The 20,875-nt window shown below is 40.9% G+C and overlaps 1 protein-coding gene across 2 annotated transcripts in view; it reads left to right on the forward strand.

The window, feature by feature from the left end:
* nup210 (nucleoporin 210) overlaps positions 1-20,875 on the forward strand; it is a 45,525-nt gene that overhangs the window by 4,308 nt on the left and 20,342 nt on the right. For both annotated transcript variants that reach the window (XM_049581198.1, XM_049581199.1), the window contains exons 3-20: positions 3,088-3,219; positions 3,870-3,966; positions 5,628-5,778; positions 6,149-6,281; positions 6,485-6,643; positions 7,690-7,758; positions 7,864-7,970; positions 8,659-8,799; positions 8,937-9,074; positions 10,407-10,562; positions 12,463-12,661; positions 15,360-15,505; positions 16,580-16,798; positions 17,009-17,182; positions 17,312-17,504; positions 17,818-17,924; positions 18,338-18,442; positions 20,593-20,694. In XM_049581198.1, coding sequence (XP_049437155.1) covers positions 3,088-3,219; positions 3,870-3,966; positions 5,628-5,778; positions 6,149-6,281; positions 6,485-6,643; positions 7,690-7,758; positions 7,864-7,970; positions 8,659-8,799; positions 8,937-9,074; positions 10,407-10,562; positions 12,463-12,661; positions 15,360-15,505; positions 16,580-16,798; positions 17,009-17,182; positions 17,312-17,504; positions 17,818-17,924; positions 18,338-18,442; positions 20,593-20,694 — 2,528 coding nt within the window. The remainder of the gene's footprint in view (positions 1-3,087; positions 3,220-3,869; positions 3,967-5,627; positions 5,779-6,148; positions 6,282-6,484; positions 6,644-7,689; positions 7,759-7,863; positions 7,971-8,658; positions 8,800-8,936; positions 9,075-10,406; positions 10,563-12,462; positions 12,662-15,359; positions 15,506-16,579; positions 16,799-17,008; positions 17,183-17,311; positions 17,505-17,817; positions 17,925-18,337; positions 18,443-20,592; positions 20,695-20,875) is intronic.

Consider the following 20,875-nt stretch of genomic DNA (forward strand, 5'->3'; position numbering starts at 1 on the left):
AAATCAACTATTAGGAACCACACAGAGCTAAGTGAAAAATTGTTCCTATGTGTGAGCTAGGAAATGAATTTGTGCGTATTTTGTCCAGTTGTACATTTTCTGAATTCCTTTGAAATGAAATATGGGTCAGTTGAGAAACAGCTATGGGATTATAGAGGTGTGCTTTGCTGACTTACAAACTGTTGCTTAGAGGACGACAGAAATGTTTACAGACATGCATACACACGGTTCCTAAGTGGGGGAATAAATAGGAAAAGCTAGAATATTATAGTTTTTTTCTCAACAGTGAAAAATACTCAGAAACTGAGAGACAGTTAAACCCTGGAAATGATTTTGTCCTGAGAAATTATTTTCTAGTTCAGTTTTTTGTGCGTTCAGGAGCACATGCTGTCCAAATATTGTTTGCTCTTGGAGGCTGTTTATGTAATGAACTTGTAAAGTTAAAGAGGAAGTACATCCATTTTCAGATTTCATACATGCCATTCTTATAGTCTAAGAAATATTAGTTAACATGAACAGCTCTCTCACTAATTTGAAAACTACTGTGGTAAAACTCAAATTTGTAATGACACCATGTATAAAGTTTGGACAGACATTGGAATCCCCGTCGCTGGCATTGTCAACCTGCTGTCAAGTGGTGTGTTGGAACCAGTCAGGAGTAATAACAACAGTGGCGAGTGCTGTAGTCAAGATAGACACTGTTATTGAAGCTGTTCTAAATCGTCGGGTCTGCTCAATATCGCCTGACATTGTAGTTTGTTTTACTTGGCTCCACCCCACTCTTAAACCCCAGCAAAACAAGTATGTTGCCATGGCTACGTATCAGTGTGGACCTACAATGATGTTAGATTCAGGCGGATATGTTCGTTTCTAGATTGGTTAGAGAAGATCAAATCCCCCTCCTCCTCAGAAATCGGTATGAGTGGATGCAGTGTCAGACTGGAGATTGGAACTGAGTGTAAAGAGTTGACTAAGACGTGGCCTCATTTCAAGAAAAAAGATGACAACATGCTGCTTGTATGTCCGTAACTTTATTATTTTAAGTAAGGCTGGAAACAAAAGCAACACACAAGCTTCTGCTTCCTTATGGAGCAGCACATCTGTTACCGAGGTAGATATCATATGTTATAACATGAGCGCCACGCAGGCAGGCTCAGCAGATTTTTGACCTTCCAGTTGAGATCTGGTAGCAGTTAAACACCTGAGTCATATGCATACCTTTTGTTTCTTCTCTGCCTCCACACTGTGTTCAGACCCATAAATAATAAAACAGCTGCGTTGATGCTGAACACCTGTGAAGACCTACTTTTTCTCCCCCACACAGAAAATTAATCATGACTCATTGAGGGAATCAATAAAGAACTGGACTGATAAACAAAATCGTTAACGACATTGATATCAATAAACCTTATCAATCCCCATCTCCACACGTCACATGGATAAGATAAGGGCCGCTTCTCAAGCAGCTCAGCTGTTCTTGATAGATGCAAGATGCCTGTGCTGGCTTGGTTTTCAAATCAGCCTCAGTGTGGCACTCAGTGGATTTTCTCTTTGAAAAATACACATTTTCCACTTTGATGTGGATGGTGCAAAAGCAGAGCATCAGGAGTCAAAAGCATGTGTTGATCAGTGTCAATAAAAGATTCTTTATCATATTTTTATGGGCTGAGTGAACTGTCACTGCCACAATTTGTTATACTTTATAGTGTGTGTAGTACATGTTCACGTTCCAGGGGCTGTTATTCATGTTTTCTATGTGCTGTTAGATTCACTAAACTGTTTTAAGGTCACTTTTTTCTGTTCTATAACATGAAGAATTCAGAATATACACATATATAATACACACTTTTTATAATATCCTGCCGTTACAGAACGAGGAAGCACGCTTAGCAGCCCTAACATAAGCCGAGCCTGCTCAATATTCAAATGTCTTCGTCACCTCTCTGGTTTTACACAGATTTATTTCAGGATACTACAATAAAGAATAACTAAGAAAACATGATTAAGGATTTCTGTAAGCAAATTGTTGGTAAAGCCATGAAACGAGGCATAAGTACAGTATCTAAGGTATAACATGAACATAATAGTACACATTATATCTGTGTGTTCTGTGTTTCCTTCAGAGTAGCCAATCTCATGGTCATTCTGTTGCACAACACTGTTTTTTACTTCCTCCTTTGCAATTGTGTAATGGTGTATGTCATCCATTGCCTGTGGCATTGCTGGCCACTCATGGGTGACTGGCAGCTTTGAGCATTTGCTTTGGAATCGGGAAAATCAGACACATTGGCCTTTCCACATGCATCTCAAATGTCTCTTTTATAAAACAACGAAACACAGAAACAAAGACAGACAATGTGTTCAAGACACAATCGCTGACTTTGAATGTGGCCTAACTCGCTGCTCCTGTTGCAGGTTTCGCAAAACATAATCAGATATAGTCTATCGCTCGTGCTACAGTCCACTTGGCAGACTAGAGAAGCCACAACATTTGACTTGACTTGATAACCATAGAGAATTGTGTGTGAAGTAGAGGATGCTTTGGAGCTAACACTCTCAATTGCTGTAGCCAGGAAGTAGATTTCTTTGCTTTGTGCCTCAACAATAATTCATGCTCTGACTTTTTAAGGTTGCAGTTCCTTTAAAACACCAAGCTATTTATTTCTGAGCATTTCCTGGTTTGGGGAAAGTGCATTATTGGAGTACTGTGCAGTGTAATGTTGTCAAACGTATTAATTTGATGATGCATATTGATTTTGAATATTTATAAAAGGTTTCACTACTCATTTTCTGCAGTATTGATACACCAGTGCCAGCTGTGCTTTCCCACTCTCACTTAGTATATTGTTTCCTACAGTCATCCTGCTGTTATCTGCTTCTAACCAAGAAAAGAAAAGTTGCTGCTGTTATGATTTAGCCTCGATATATTTAATTACTTCTAATTTTTTTTCCTGCAGTATTGAAAATGGTATCAATTATAGATAGTTTTCAAGGCTTTGTTTTTAAAGTTAGAAATTCCAGTATCGTGACAACATTTGTAAAGCATGTTCTGTGTATGTGATATTTTGTCCCCTCTGCCATTTCCAGTTACAGGACAGGTACTGCGCTGTGACGCCATTGTTGACATCATCAGTGAGATCCAAATCGTGTCGACCACTAGAGAGCTACATCTCGAGGACTCACCACTGGCACTCAAAATCCATGCACTGGACTCTGAAGGTGACATACACTGACTCATGACAGGATGCTGCTGGTGTTATTGATATCCCTTTAAGAGTATTAAGAGTAATTTATATCAATACTTGTAATATTACTCCATATTCCTATCGTAACAAGTCCATGCCGTATTGTTTATTTGCTGCTCTAAAGGCTTCTCAGAGTAATGACCGAGCTCAGCTCTAGGCAGCATTTTCTTTCCTCTCAGGCTGCTACTGTGAGGTGGCTGTGTTTGTTCTGTGCGACTGGTTCCATTTAAGGCAGACACACTTAGTTTAATGAGCTGTAGCTACAGCCTGATTCTTTCTGATGATGGCTCCAGGGCCCGCTGTTTTGTTTTTGTTTGCTTTGGCCTAGAAGTGCATTTTAGATTCCTCAGATGGAGCAGATTGCAAAAGGACGGCAAGTATCCCGTAATGAAATGCCCATCGGTTTTGTTTTAGCTAATTTGACTGCCAGGAGCTCTCAGACAATCGTGCTCGGCATCCATTATCCATTCAATATACTGTAGTGTCTTTAGCCTTATAAGACAAGTTGAGAGGTTTATGCAAATAATCTCTGTTCTTCATCAAATCTCACATACCTGTGTGTTTAGATTAGCAGTTTGTGAGCTAAAGAAGTAGCAGGCCTGACTCTTGTTTTCTGTGTTGCAGGAAACACCTTCAGCACCCTTGCAGGTCTAGTGTTTGACTGGACCTTAGTGAAAGATGTAGATGTGAATGGATTCTCTGACTCTTACAATTCATTACGGTAAGCTCCCCTGTGTTTATACTGTGCTGAAACTTCACTGAGCACTCTGGCTCCTTTTGGAAAATCTGATAGCAAACCCAAAGTGGACAGAATTACCAACAGGGTTCCCACTGTCATTGAAAACATTTCCAGGCCTGAAAAAGTCCCAGAATAGTAAAGTTCTTGATAGTTTTGTAAAAGTCATAAAATGGTGTGTATAATGAAATAAATTGTAACAGTAATCTTCCTTGGATAACCTTTCATGTAACATAATAGAATATTTGTTTTCTTTAGCTGTTGATATAACATAGCTCTGACATGCGTTGTTGTGTGACGTTTTGTTTACCATCACGCATGTTTCTTCATTTTCTCATCTCCATCTTCCACCTCTCCCACAAGATAGCTAGAAATATGTTTGGATAACGTGGGACGACTGGGGAAAGACAAATAATTTTGTGACAGTCAAGACGTTTATGTGCACATGTAAGTCGAGCTACGGTCATAGCTCGACGAGGGCATTTAGGTGGACTATTGTATACAAGCAAGGGAGCGGAATCGATTTATTGACCCAAGTATGTCCGACTCCGCTACAATAGGTGGCGATATGCCCCCTTTCAACTTGTTGATATTGGACCTTTTTCTGGCTGATCTATTATGTCACAGACCAAACCATTGACAAAGAAGTTTGCTACGATTATCTAGCAGCAAACTGGTGCCATGGTGCACAACTTTACAGCTCTGTACATTTCATCTGTCCAAAAATACACGGCTCTGGATGTAGATTTCGCCATGTTTTTACCAGCTTCTTCCTCTGTTATGCATTTAATGCTATCCGACCTCCAGGTCGAAGCCTGGGGTTGGAACTGTAGAGCATGCACAAGGTACCTAGGTCAGTTTGGGTTCAACTGACTGTATACATGCAGGAGTAACCCGACTCTTCCCAATCACATTATCTGTGTGTGTTAGTTTGAGTTTGAGAAATTTGATTTCAGTCGCACTAACATGTTAACATGTGTTTTAAAAGTCTGGTTTTAGTCGGACTAACACAATAAATCAGTTTTCTCCGATGTCATGTTAATGGATTGAGTGTGATTTAACATGTATGCTCATGAATCCCAAAATTTCTAGAGTGTTAAGTTGTTGCTCGGAGTGCAGTGCACACCTTGGTTTTGTTGTCACTGCTCTGAAAGTAGAGCATTATACTTTCTTTCTGACAAATTAACCAATGGGCCAATTAAACTGTCAGCTGTCACTCCACCACTGTTGGCGCTGTACTCGTCTATGGACCACCTATGATAATATAATTAACATTTGGAGTTAAGCACACTGTAGTAAATGGTCATGGAAACTTTATTCTGGGTGACACACAGCAAATGGTTGCTTCGCCTCTGTACGTGGGATGCCGGCACTATCCACTACGCTACCGACGCCCCACGTTTTGAAAATTTGTCCATGAAAATGTGTGGGAACCCTGTACCAACCTCCACCACTATGCCAACTTAACCATAAAGCCAGAAAAGCTTTGATATAGTGATCTGCTGTTTTGTAGCGTGATGTTCCTTTTTTTACTTCTTGGTTCCTCTTCCACTGAAATTGAATAATTCTTGAGGTCAGATTCAAAGAGCGAAACTGAGTTGAGTCTCTGATATGATTCTCTAATCTGTCTCTTTTCTCCCCTCAAGGGTACTTAAATTCTCAGAGTCCACATACACACCCCCTGGATACATATCTGACATGGAGCGTGTTGGGAAACAGGGGGATATTATTTTGGTATCAGGACTGAAAACAGGACATGCTAAATTGAAAGCCAAAATACAAGAGCCATTGTATAAGGTAAGCTGTTAAGTGGTGCGAGAGACATGTTATTTGGCTGTTGACAGCAGCACAAAGTTGAAATAATCCACTTTATTGTTACAGTCACGGAGAAGGTTTTTCTGGTTTATTTCAAAAGAAAAAAATGAAACCAGAGGAGTACAGTAATTTCTAGTTGTGCTCTCTGTGTGACATCTAAAAATAGCAAAAGATTGGATGCTTGTAATGCATCCTTTGTAGCTTATCTGTGATGTCACAGCAGTGGTGAAATTTGAGTTGAATTTCTGCCCATACATTTTTTTTTTTTGAAGGCTGCAGCCAGATTGTTCTGGTTTTTTAAGGCGGGAAACCGGAGCTGTTTTGTTCTGTAACTATGGTTTCTGTGCTACAGGATGTGGGCGCCGCAGAGGTAAGACTGCTGATTTTAGAGAACATCCTGCTGAGCCCCGCACACGATGTCTACTTGCTGGTGGGAACTTCCATCCGATACAGAGTCCTGAAGATAAGACAGGGCACGATCACAGGTCTGACTCATAGCTTGTAACGTTCAAGCATCAATTTCACTCCTAAAGTCTGAATTAAAAATGTGGTTGAGTCATTGATGCCTCTTGCTGTGACCAGATGAGTGGAGCAGCTGTGCCATTTTTTTTCCCCACAGTTTCAAATCTGTGCAGTAGAGAAATGCCAGCTCATAAGCTGATTTGTGTTTGTGGATGTGTTTGTCCAGAGCTCTCCATGCCTTGTGATCAGTATGAACTGCACCTGCAAAACAGCGTGATTGGCACTAATGGAAACCCAGATGTTGCTGTGGCCAGCCTGGATCAAAGCACCTCCACAGTTACAGCAATTCAACTGGGACACATCAACGTGGTGCTGGATCATAAGAGTATCCTTCTGACAAGTTGTGTTTGCACTCTGTAGTGGTTGTTATATTGGTTTAATGTCATGGGCTTTACCTTGATAACTTCAGCTGCTAAATTACCAGACTATATAACATCAGCTGATAATATATAGTCTGGGAATTTGTGTTAACTGTAGTAATGGAGGTGTTTTTACTCTGAATCTTGTTTATCTGTGAGCAGAGGAGTAGTACTACCAGGCTTACTATTGTGCATTTGGCAAAAACCAAGCAAGTTTAGTGCTGTCAAGAGGTTTGTTCGACATGAACGGCGCCTCATCTGAAAAGTGGGCAGGATTAGGCGGCAGCGGCAGTGCTCTCAGACCCATCTACTAGTTTGTTTGCAGCCTCCAGTTTTAATTTTGTCAGAGTAGCCTATTAAAATGCTTTTCAGGTGGTAATTTCTGGTAATGGTTCAGCCTCCATTTTACATCAGTTCTCATGTACATCAGCATCATGTCAGTTTGATGCCGTATATGAATCAGCTGAGCAGACCTGTCTCTCTCAAATCTCTAGGCACCTCACAATTCAGTTTGATCATGATTCAGAGGGCTACGATTCAGTATTAAAACAGTTATCGATGCATCAAAATACAAACAATCTATTTTCCCCAGTATTGCCAGAGTTTATCAACCCATAGCTTTAGCAAGAGTCATCTCTCCGCACTTTGAACATTTGTCACAATAGTATGTTATGCTAGTATGGATAATGGCTGCTCGTAATATTTTAATATATATTTTTTGTCCTCTACCAATAATTGAGCTGCAGTAATTGTTCACCGTCTTATCCATCTATCTGCCACAACGCCAGGTTGCGTGTGTGGGCGTGTGGTCTGAAACAGATGCGTAATACTTATTACTGACGCGGTTAAACTAGATATACGAGCCCAAACTAGTAATCCTTTCACAGTGAGAGAGGGAGTGAGTGTCTGCTGTTTGACACGGGGATTTCTGGAGCCTGCCTGGGCTTGGGTTGCTATGGTGATTAATTGGCTGGTGCCTGGGTTAACTTTTCCTTAGTAGCATCTCCTTTAGGCCTTCGAATGCAAGGAGTGTCTCGCCTACCCAACAGCACTCTGTATGTGGTTGAACCAGGTTACCTAGGTCTGTTCCTTGTTCTTATTATTAAAAGCATAATGAGAATTATTTCAGTCTTAATTTTTTTAAAAAGATGTGACTAACCTTGTTTGTTCTCTGCAATTTGTTTAGGTTTTAAAATTCACCCAGGAGACAGCTGGGTACTCGAAACAGGCAAAGTTTATGATATCCTCATTGAAGTCTTTGATAAATCCGGCAACAAAATTTACCTCTCTGATGTAAGTATGCCTTATGAGTATGACAGACTGTTCACACTTTATATCCACATTACTGATGATATTTATCCAAAATTTAATTGTGTAAATACTTGCTGAAAGCACAATTAGTCAGCCCTGCAATAACGATACAAAGGAAATTAGGTCAAAAATATCATGATGTTTGACTTTCTACATAACGCCCAGCCCTAATCTATCACTTGAAAAGATGACTTCAAGGCGGTGACCAATATTTCACATTTCATCATTAGTAAATTGACAAAACACAACTACTGTTACATAAGCCAAACTGTTTTTCTAGCTTGTTTCCATTCATGGCATTGGTCAGCTAACAGACATGCATTCCAAATATTTTAATCGGATTTTTTTCAGTTCCTGTTTAACAAAAAAAATAAAAAAAAGATTTGGTCATCTTTAATCAGATGCAGCCTGAAACACATCTGAGAGACATTAGAGAAGAGTGATTTAGTGCACTCTGAGCCTTCCTTTCCTGAGCTATGAGTTTTTATTAGCCAATACATCAAACCAGTGATGAGAGAACTGTCACTGTTGAAGTAGGAACAAATCAAAATCTTGACACACTTTAAAAAATAACCTCCGAGTCTGTAAAAGTTTGAAGCCAGGCTTCCATCTAGAGTCATACAAAGGCAGTAATTTAAAAATCTGTGTGTGGTTGATTTTGATTTTGCAGAATGTCCGTATTGAAACTGGTTTCCCCGCGGAGTACTTTGAACTCCTGGAGTCTTCTGTGAATGGATCATATCATCGCGTCAAAGCGCTCAAAGAGGGCCTAACTCTCATCGACGCCACCCTGAGAGCTGTTGTGGATGAAGTGAGTTTAATTGCAACTTTGACCCTTTTCACTCTGTATTTCAGCTGTCGCATCATTATTGCATTTACCTCTCGTGCCTTTGTTCCACTTCAGTAGAGTGAGCTTGATCACTTCCTGTGGCCTCTGTTCTGTTTCAGGCTGGAAGGATCCACGCACTCGCCAACCCTGTCCACAATGAACAGGATGTAGAAATCTATAACCCCATCGTTCTTACTCCCAGTATTCTGACATTTCCATGGCAGCCCAAGGTTGGAGCTTATCAGTACACAATAAAGGTAATTATTCCCTTTCAGAATACATTGAAACGTTGATTGGCTTTTAATCCTTTGTTGGGCGGAAGTGGCGAGCAAATGACAACTTATGTGACCAGAGGTGGAGAGGGCTGATAGCTTCTGGGGCTCCAGCCATGAATGTTTTCTCAAAAGCCCTGAATCTTTTAGGTTTTTGAAATACCTTCAGCTTTCAGATAATAATTATTCCTATGTTTTTTACCCTACTTTATTTCTTGTTGGCCTAATGTATCATATTTACTTTGCATTGTTGGGGATCATGGTTTGCAATTAGAGCAGCCCAGATTAATATGGCATGGATTCTAATGTAGCAGATTTTTTAGCTAGATGTTCATATTGTGAACTTAGTATAGTATGACAAATATAGTTATTTTTAGGCCCTTTTTTTCACCAAAATTGCACCTTTTCAAAAGCAGAAAAACCCACTATAAATAGGCAATAGACTTCTTTTCCTTTGCCAGTAGACCAGTGGTGTGTAAACAGCTCTGTAGTAGAAGAGTATGCTTTTGTGGGTTTGCTGTGTCATGTACAACATCACAAAACAAGGTTAGTAAACAAACAATAGAAAGTGCATGGAGGCTAGTGAAAATGTCACAGGTGATACTTTTTACTTTTATGTTACTTATTCAGTGTCTCTTTCAAACTCCTGTTTTGAATAATGTTGGGGTGCTGCTTGGACGGAGGCCATTTTGTGGAGGCCTGTCGTTGCATCTTACTGGCAAAGGGGTTAAAATTAGCATGTTCCCTTGGGCATTGTATTTACATTACCACCGATTGAAGCTGGAGACAGTGTCTACTGCAGAGTAATTTGTCCCGAGAGTTAATGCCGATTGTAACCTTACCCATAAAATACATAAGCCAGAAGCAAGTGGATGATTTTTCCCAGTGGGGAAGGTGCATAATGTCATTTAAAAATAGTAACTTCAGACAGTTGCTTGTTTTTAGGTGGCAGGAGGGAAAAATAAGTCATCCTCCACATTTGTTGTGTTATGGTTTAATGAAGAATGATGAAGACAGTTGGAGGACAGTTAGATGCAAAATTGGATGTAGGCTCTCCAGGGTGATTTTTTTTTTTCCTTGGCAACTATCATGATTTCCCCAAATGATGTATAGATTTTTAGGTATTCTGTTATCCCAGGTTTGAGCTGAGCCCCAGATGTCTACACCACCTGGCTCCGCCCCTGCTAATGACTCCTTTATTATTCTTATTCATACCCTGCCATAAAACTCTAAATGAATGTGATTCTTGTCATTGTCCCACTGAGAGATGTCACTCTGGTGCATGCGATGACTCCTATTTCCTGGTTCTTGTGACAGGCGACAGGAGGGAGTGGAAATTTCAGCTGGTCTTCCTCCAACACAGCTGTGGCCACAGTGACTGTGAAAGGAGTGATGACAACAGTCAGTGACATTGGCGTCAGCGTAGTTTATGCCCATGATTTACGCAACCAACTTCACTTTGGCCAGATGAAGGTAAGTGGCCCTGGGAAACTGTCACAGTGTGAAACGACACACCTGTTAAATATTAATGTGTCATGGCACAAATAATCCTGATCACTTTCATTACTAATTTCATCAGTTTATGGTGATTCTCTAATTTTCAGGAAGCAAACTTATTCAGTTGCACTTTCGCACCGTTATATACAGTTATCCCCCTCCTTTGAGGGAAGTGTTTGTCACAGTAACAGGAGGTAATGTCATGTATTCACTCCTCATTTACACAATCCACTAATAATTAATTAAGATTACACTTGAAGCGTAGACATTCAAACCCTCAAAGTGATTACTACGGAAATAGGTCTGAGGGATTTAAGGAGATTAAGACTTTGGCTTATTAATTTCTGCTAAAACTATATATGCTATTGACTCGCATATTGTTGCAACTTAAGCTTTTATCAGGTGTGGTGGACCTTCATTTCAAAAGCCATGAAAACCTATTTCCTAAATCAGCTTCTTTCTATGAGCAGCAGGGTCTCACATGAGCACACAATTTTCTGCAGAGACAGTTTTTGCCATTTCATATGAAATATTTGTCTCTTGTTGCCAGTTTAATGCGGGCAGGTCTCAGTCGGAAAAAAGATGGTGTCACCTACTCCCATGCACCAGTCAGCAACCAGCAGTGTTTAATCAAAATGTGATGACTTTTGTGAGAGACTCATGTTGTATCAAACCACACTTTTTTTCTTGACATGCTTCATCTTTGATTGAAGACAAATTTTCAGGGTTTATTGAAACTGGCTTTTAAAAGAAAGGTTTATTCAAGGTTCATAAAAGGTGCTTGAATTCAGTGCTCAGAAATTATGTACTGGATCCTGAAAATATATCTTGAAAGTCAGACATTTTTGACCTGGTCCTTGAAAAAAGTACTTGAATGTAATTGAGAGGAGAGAACAGAACTCAATGAGCTCAGAGTGCCAATGGGTTGGGAAATGCCAGAATATTTTCGGTGCCAGGATGTTTCACACCAGAGCAGCATCAGCCATTAGCACAAGCTGTAATTCAGCTGCTGTGCTCTATGCTATGGCTATTTTCCAATCACATGCCTCAATAATAATAATAATAATAATAATAACAACCAGTTAATTGATAATAAGTTAATTTTAGAATTTGCACAGTTGTCTTGCAGCAGATGGTTGTGAAGAAAACAGTTTCAAAGTAAAAATAAGTGCTTGAAAAGATGCTTCACAGTCCTTGAATTTGACTTGCCCTGTTAAAAACCCTGCAAAGGTCTTGTGCACCTGCCACCAACGAGCACTGGGGACACTCAAAAAGTGCTCCTCATCATTTTTGCTACCAAGTAGATACTTTATATTCAACTCAGAGTCACTTTGAATGCAGATACTTCACAAAATGCACCTACGTGTGTGGCATGATTTGGTTTTCCACGTGTTTCAAAGCAAAAGATGTTCACTTTTTTTTTTTTTTTTTTGGTTACTTAAACAGTATCAGTGTAAACATTTGGGAGAGCTTGCACAACTCTGCACACAACTCTTTGGACTTGTAGATTATATTTCACTTTAATTGTCACTGCCTTTTTTTTTGTGTGTGTGTGTCTTCTTTTTTTTTCCCAAAGATGATTGCTCCGCTTCGTCCATCTTTAATTTTTATTAAACACTGTGATTTGTCATTTTTAATGGAAGTATTTTGAAGAGGTCATTCCAGCGAATTGAAAACACAACAGATAATAAGTTATTTCTGAAGTACATTGTTATTAATCACAGAGACATAAAATTGTGACATGTAATTATCCAACGTAATTGTGCAGCTGTAGAAGTACATGGCAGTCTCACAGCTTGAATCTCCCAGTTGTGCTTTCATTCTCAGCACTCAGTCGAACACTCCTTTATACCTTTTTAATCCTGATGTCTCTCAGGTGTATGTTGTCGAGCCTGTCGCCATGGACTTCGCTCCTTGCCCAGTAGAGGCCAGGGTGGGCCTGGTTCTGGATCTGCCCCTCCGGATTTTTGGCCTCCTGGAGGAGGTGGAGAAAGAGCGGGTCATGTTGAGTGACTGCTCCCACTTTGACCTGCAGGTTGAGGAGGAGAACCACGGCGTCTTCCAGCTACTAGACGGTAAGTCCTGGTGATCTGACTGGGTCATATTGTAGTGCAACAAATTTTCAAAAAAGAACTTCCAATCTACTGTCATCACATATTGTGGCTGAATCCACTCATTACCTCCCACTGAAGAATGACATTCAGGTAAACTCACTAACCAGTGGATACTCATTCATGGGACTCAGTCATTGATCACTCTGTTTAGCGTTAATCAGTATAAGTTATGAGTGATCACGACTGTTCCCTGGTGAGTGGCTGGCTGAACCAGAGGCAGGCATGAAAGTGTATTGTGGTTGTGTTTATGTAACAATGCCGGAGTGGATATGCATGCGTTTGGTGCTTAAATAGGAAGGGTTATTATGTTGCTCACCTCCTTTTTATGACAATGTGTAGTCTACTTACTGATGTATGGCTAAATCTTTGGTTTGGGCCCAGATCCTACATGACTCTATACTGTATGTTTATTTATTTGTTCAAGCAAGGATGGATGTGTTTGCTCACACCACAACTCCTTAGGGCTGGGTAGGGCTGCCACTAACGATTATTTTCATTGTCGAGTAACCTGTCGATTATTTCTTCGATTAGTTGACTAATCATTTCATCGAAAAATGTGTTAAAATGTTGAAAAATGTCGGCCTGCCTCGCCCAAACCCCAAAATTGTGTCATCTAATGTCTTGTTTCATACTCACGCCAAAGGGATTTAGTTCACTGTTACAGGAGAGTGTGTAAAGCTGCCAATATTTGAACGTAAGAAGCTGCAGTAAGAGTATTTTGGGGTACTTTTACAGTAATTGTTGCAGCCCTAGGGCTGGGCAACGACTATGTATTATATATGGATATAGTTTGAGGCAAGATATAAATTTAGACAACACCGTTTATATCGGTTTACACAACGCATGCCAGTGTGCATCTCTCCTCCCTCATACTCTCACTCATTCACTCGCAAGTTCTCCAGCAACACTAAGAGAGACACAGAGCTGCTCCTCTGTTTAATCTGTCTGTTAATTAGTCTACAGTGTGACATCGGTCTATATGCTGCACGTGCTACGCTAAAGTAGCCTATGAAATTAATGAAATTACCACAGCACACATGCAGTCCAGCGCTGCTAGTTGGTGTGTGAGGTGGATCACAGTGCGTCGCCGCTCTTGTTGGTAGCTGTAGTCTATTGTGTGACGTGGAGACAGCGCCTGGATGAAGGCGACAGATCTGTTTTAAAAACTGCAGTGACAACACAAACAAAATCTATAGATCACAGACTAGACTTCCCTCGGCCTCTCTGTTGATGCTATGTATATAAATAAGATTAATAGCCTAAATAAATAAAAAATATTTAAATCATTTGCCAGCACTAGACTCATTTGAAAGGCCATGGAAAATTACTTTTTAACTCCCCCCACAAAGATATGTAAACATTTCAACCTACAATAGATTTAGGCCTACTACTGTTTTTGAGTGTTATTTAGATCAGTCTGTTTTTATGAAAGTGTGTGTGACATCTCAAATGTGGCTCTGACTTGCAACTGAACATGCAGCTCATTTTGTAGAAAATGCCGAGATATGTATCGTGTATCATCAGTCAGCCTGAAAATACCGGGATATGAATTTTATTCCATATCGCCCAGCCCTACTGCTCCTTCATCTCTTCCTTCTATTACTTTAATAGCCTGTCATTGTGCACGGCCAATTCGCCAGAGCAGGCTGTACCCCTCAGTGCATCTGCTAGTATACCAGCAGTCCGAGGCGAGGCAGCGCAGATATCATTTTATCATTTTTCACCTTGCAGTCCCTCTCTCTCTCTCTTTCTCTTGTTTTCCATCCCTCTCTCGCTTGCACTCTCTTTCCCCTTGTTCTCCACTATAGTGCTTTTTTCCATCACTCTCCCTCTCTCTCTCAGCTGTTCCAACTTCTCTCTTTTCCCCTCTTGTTTCAGTCCATTGCAACTCCTGTCACAAGAACTGCCAGTTTCCTTTAAAAAAGAAAGAAAAAAAAACACTACATTGGCAAAAACCCAACTTGATTCAAGCCTTGGGGAATATTGAGACATTTCAGCTCAGCCCGGCCCTAAACCCAGTGGGTCGGACCCAGTCGGGGTTGGGCAGGGAATCAGAGCTGCTGTTTTCGGTCCAGTGTGTCGTGTAGGAGAGCCACCTTTGTATTCGTTGTGGTTGTTGCAGTAATAACTGTAATAAAAACTTAAATTACTGCTGTCGTTATTCCTGTCTGTACAATTTCCCATGAAAGCACTAGTGCAGTAAACTTTTTAATCTGTTCACACCTGCAGCTGCAGTTTCACATTATGTAAGGCAGAATTATAGAAAGAATGAATACAAAAATATGTTTTTCAGTAGAGACAAATTCATATTAGTCACCCAAATACCAAACAAACCCAGACAAACACTATAGGCACAATCCTCTTTAAGTCTCTCTGAAGCATTTTAAATTTTTTATGTCGTTCAGATTGTCATGGCAACGTTTATCTCTGTGAAAGTTCCTCTGTTAGCAAGATTTACAGTTTTTCATTTTGAAATCTTGTTTTATTAATCAGAGGAGTGGGCCAGGACAAATAACAAGACCTCTTTGTACTCCAGTGTGGTTTACGATAGGAAGATAAATGACTACACCTGGGTGAACAATTGTAGTTATTTGTACATTGTCATATTGCATTCTCTCTTCCTCTTTGGCTTCCTCCAACCCCCATTGTCCTGATCCAGGGAGGTTGGCTCCAGGCCAGCACCACTGCAGCGGGGTGCGAGCCAAGGCCCTTGCTCCTGGGTACACCATACTTACTGTGAGCTACACTCACGGCAACGTCCACCTCAGTGCCAAGATCACCATCGCTGCCTATCTTCCTCTCAGAGTGAGTCCAAAGGTTTTGTCCTTCCAAGACCTCATCATGAATGTCAAGATGTATCATTTCGCCCTTTTTATGGATATTTCTCAAGGCCCCCAGAATCCATTTCCTCATGGGTTGATTTCAGTTGTTTATTTAATAGTATACTTCACACTCTCTCTTTTTGAATGCTATGAGGCATCTGCAGGGTGTAATTATCTTGAACTTTACCTGAAGTCTTTGTTGTGATTTGCTTTTATTCTTTCAACTCACCTCAGAGCACCAATTAGCTTTTGTCTTCGAAGGAAACACACTCACTCATGCCAGCAGACGCACATCCAGACACACAGTCCTTCCTCACAATCAAGGCAGAAATGCAATGATCAGCGAGTGTTAAAATTTTCTCCTCCTGGGTTTTTTCGCTGTGCATTTTAATTATGCATTATACACTTGCTACACTGATTTGTTTTCTCCGCCTGAGCTCCAGCACTGCACAGCAACGAAATGACTCTAACTGTTGTGGAAGAGTGTTTAATTTAACAGTATGACACGTATTATGATGAGGTGACCAGATCCCCTATCATGAAGCATCTCCTCGGTTGTGAACCAGTGATAGCTGTGGTTTTCTTGTATATCACATTTCAGTTATCAGTACAGTAACATGGTGTTTGATGCACCGCTTTCGAGGTCATGTTTTTTTATCGTGGGATTGAGTTGTATTCTTCAAAATATTGCAGACATTTTTTGTGATGTTTCTTCACTTGTTTTGCCCTGGCAGCTAAAGGTTGACCCAATTTTGTGTCTTGGCTTTGAAACACTGTATTTCAGCAACATTTCCCCAGCTAAGTTCCTCTTAACACTCCAATGGCCAAGCTGATATAAACAAATACCTGCTTTAATGGGTTTTTTTTTTGTCACTGCAACCAGCGGCTCTGTGGGTCAGTCAGTCCACAAAAATCTCCCCACCCTTTGGTGACCACAGTTTTTGCCTTGGACGTTAAGTGTGTGATTGTGTTCATGCCACAATTTACGTGACAGATAAATAGACAAACACACTGTCACAGTTTGTATGTTTCATAATAAAATAATGTTGTTTGGCAGGCGATCGACCCTGTGTCTGTGGCCGTGGTCACTCTGGGATCATCGAAAGACATGCTGTTCGAGGGCGGGCCACGGCCTTGGGTTTTGGAACCCTCAAAGTTCTTCTGCAACTTGAGCGCTGAGGATGAGGCCGGTGTGAGCCTTACCCTGACCAGTCCCTCATCTCACAACTATAACCAGCACTGGGTCAGAGCGACCTGCAAGGCCCTGGGAGAGCAGGTGGGATCTGCTGAAACTATTGTGTTTCTATTGTGTGGTTGGATTTCATAGCTTTTTTTTGTATCTTGAGAGTAAAGTCTTATAGTTATTCATGTTACCCCTCTGTATACAAGATTGTCCTCATTGATGTGTTGGCTCCCAATAGCAGAAACACAACTGTGGTATTTTGTCATCAGCTTCCAACTGAGCTGCCAGTATGTTGTTTTCTAGGTGCTGGAGGTGATGGTGGGAAACAAGGCTAGTGTGACCAATCCTTTTCCCGCTGTGGAGCCGGCAGTGGTCAAGTTTGTGTGTGCCCCCCCATCTCGCCTCACCCTGGTCCCAGTGTATACCAGCCCACAGCTGGACCTGACCTGCCCGCTGCTGCAGCAGAATAAACAAGTGGTGTGTATGAAGTCGCTTCACAAAGGTCGACAAGGTTTTTTTTAATGAGCTGAAATTACTACTGAAAAAAATATAGGCGCATTATAAGATTATTGATGTTTTTGAATTGATCAACACTACCATTTCTAGGTGCCTGTTTCAAATTACCGTAATCCCATTTTGGACCTGGCTGCGTTCGATCAACAAGGGAGAAAGTTTGACAACTTCAGCTCTCTGAGCATCATGTGGGAGTCGACCATGGTGTCGCTGGCCAGTATTGAACCCACTATGCCCATGGAGCTGCAGCTGTTCGAGGATGGCAACAAACAGATGAAACTTCACGGTAAAAGCATTGTGCTTTGCCTTAAACCTTTTCTAGTTGGTTTGTATTTTGTTGTGTCTTTTAGAAAAGGGTGGGTTGTCGGCTTAACTTAACTCTTTTGTTTAGACATTTGGAAAGTAATGAGGCAAAGGAAGGAGGGAGGATTTAATTCTGAGACTGTGGAGGCAGACAGGGAATTATCCATTCACCTATTACTGGGAATACACTTTTTTTGTTGTGTTTTTGCGGTCTGTTTCTGTAGATTAGTGATGACAAATAGTTTGGATTGTTGTTTGTTAAATGACTGTTTTGTTTCTGTTGTTATCTATGGCAGGACGACAGACAGTCCTTGTCCATCATCAGACGGGCATCGCTGCCATCACAGTGACAGCTCTGGGTTATCAGGTTTTACATCTTGCAGCAGCCAACGTTCCCAGTCCAGTAAGTCACTCAGCTGCTAAGATATGTCATAAAAGTTGTTCACTTCCTTTAAAAAGCAGAAGCAGCTGAAAGTTATTCAAAATAGCTGTATAATGTTCTGTTTATCTGCAAACACTTCAGATCAATGTCAGCTGAAGTTTTTGACTGAATGAAGATCCGACTGTAATGGAAATGTCTGTTTAAATAAATTTGTTGTTTGCATTCGGTGTGCAGGTTACAGTGTTTTATTGAATCTGTTTTCCATTAAACTTGCAACTTACATTTGACAAACAGTCTTTTTCTCTTGTTCCTTTGATCCGCTCCAGCTCCAACTCACTTCCTTTTTTCATGTATACACCCTGTTTTGCATTGTAATACTTAAAATGTAATCATTACACTAATTCTTTTCTGATTCTTTCTTTTCTTCTGGACAGTATGACCCTTTGACCCCTGTGTCAGCCACTCTGGAGCTCCTGTTGGTTGAAGATGTGAAGGTTTCCCCTGACACAGTTACCATATACAACCATCCAGATGTGCGGGTAAGGGACTGATCTATCAGTGATGTGGCCTCACATACATCACTGGCTTATCTCTCTGTCCACACAAGGGTTACCTGACAGACACACTCACTTTTCATGGCTTCTTTTACTCATAGACTGTATAAAATAATGGAAGTAGCCACTGTGATGTTACCTATTTGTGTTGAAGCCTTGACTTTGGCATTTTGGCTGTAGCCATTTTGGATTCTTGGAGCCCAAAGTGACCATATGTGGATGACAGGCTAACCCTCATGCTAGCTGCTAGCTTAGTTAGCATAGTGCATTTACAGTTATGGTTAATTGTGATAATACTAATGCTAATTTTCGCGAGCAAAAAACAGGCTGAAAACCACACAAACAAAATGTGCTTACCAGAAGAAACTGAACATGTAAATCCTTTAAAGGTCTTTTAGTACAAACACATGCTGAACAAGACTTTTCTAGGCAACCAAGATGTTACAGTTAACATTTGTCGACTGAAAACACATTAAAATAGTGACAGCTATGGCTACTGCCTGTACTCTGTAAATCTGGGGGTACATCATGGCTACGTTACCTAACAAATGTTGTCCCTGTGGTAGCAACTTGTCAATGGACGGCACCCATCTGTCACTCAAAAGGACCACACACAGACAATTTGACATGGAGATCTATGGGGACTGACCAGGCGGCAACTTCAAGACCCCCCGTGTTAAAATGACAGTTCTCTATAGCTAATGTCAACGTTCATGACAACTGTACGGGGAGGGAATGTTTATCTAATTCACCCACTAATTCAAGTATCCCCGGGCAAGAGACTGAACCTCAGATTGCTCCCAATGGCTGTGTATTTAAACTAAGTAGCAGGTAGCACCTTGTACGATAGCCTCGGCCACCAGTGTGTGAATGGGTGAATGTGACTCCATAGTGTAAAAGTGCTTTTAGTAGTCGAAAGACAAACAAGCAGCTATATAAGTGCAAGTCCATTTACCGAAGTTATGCATATTTTAGTGCGGGCCGCTCTGGGTGACAGGCTGTCTGCTGATAGCGTCCTTGGCTTCTTAGTCATATCCTCCGCCAGCTTCTTGCCCAAATATGGTCACTTCTGGCTCCAAAAAAAACAGGACAGCAGTGGCTGAAATATCGAACTTGAGACTTCAAAACAAGAGTCCACAAACCACTGGGTGACATCACAGAAGCTATGTCCATTATTTGTACAGTCTATTGGATTGACTCACCTTTGGAGCCAGCCTCAAGAGGCCATTTGAGGCACTTCCACATTGGCTTCGTTTTTCAGCGTCAAAGATTGCTGCTTGGTTTTTGTTCAGAATATGGAGACATTTGTATCTGTTTTTCCCTCTTAGATAATCAGTTTATTAACCTCTTTGTGCTTTGGGTTTAATAAATGGGTTTATTATTATATAATTTAATTTAGTATCCAATATGAAGCCTTGCCTGTGGCTACTCCCCTCTTTTCCCATGTTTCTCTGTTTTACCTCTCCTATATGAGGGCAGGTTGCCAGAGCTCAGGTAGACCCCAGGGAGAACTATAATATTCAGATTTGGATGCATCTAAGTGTTAGTTTATGAGCTTATTGTGTCGAACCCATTTTATTTATTTGTTTCAAGCTATTAGGGCTATTTATTATTAAAACTATGCCAGATCTCTATCAACTGTTTAGACTGCATCACAGAGCATGTCAAACTGTGTACATCATACCTGGAGCTGCAAGGCAAGTTCGGTCCATAGCATTGCCGAAACAAAGGTTATTATTTCGCCTTTTCACCATACAGAACAAGAAACGGAAATTAATTGCATCGCACTGGTAACAACTGAATGAATTCAAATGTTAATAATCAATGCTGTGGGCACAGTTGAGTCTTGTATCCACCTTCTCTCAGCGGGCCTCTCCCTCCTAATCCTGTGTGCTATAGGAGCAGTGTTTGGCAGGTGTAGGGGTTAAATTACAGCTAGTGACCTGTGTAAGAGGATTATAGAGAGTGAGTGTGGTCAGAGGTCCTTTTTGGTGTCACATGAAAGGCCAGCTGGCTGTCAGCAAAAAAAATTACAGTGAACTTTTTTTGGATTGCTCTGTAATATGTAATCATGTTGGTCATATAATCATTTTCAGCTCTGTCACACAAGGCATCAATTGTGTTTTGTTTTGCAGGCAAACCTTGCCCTGCAAGAAGGTTCAGGGCACTTTTTTGTCAACACCAGTGTTGGAGGGATAGCAGACGTGGTGTTCCAGGAGGCCCAAGGAACAGCTCAGGTAAGAGGGAACATCTGGACTATGAGGGGATTAGTTCAGAGGGATACACAATTGTGGTATTGAACAACGCACTGTGGATTTCCAGGAAATCCATAATCCAGGTAATCCAGCCTGGATTATGGATTAAAGTACACCGCTACTCAAAAATGGGTCAATTGAATGGAAATGGAATTCTGACAGT

The sequence above is a fragment of the Epinephelus fuscoguttatus genome, linkage group LG7, assembly GCF_011397635.1.
Source record: "Epinephelus fuscoguttatus linkage group LG7, E.fuscoguttatus.final_Chr_v1".
NCBI lineage: Eukaryota > Metazoa > Chordata > Actinopteri > Perciformes > Serranidae > Epinephelus > Epinephelus fuscoguttatus.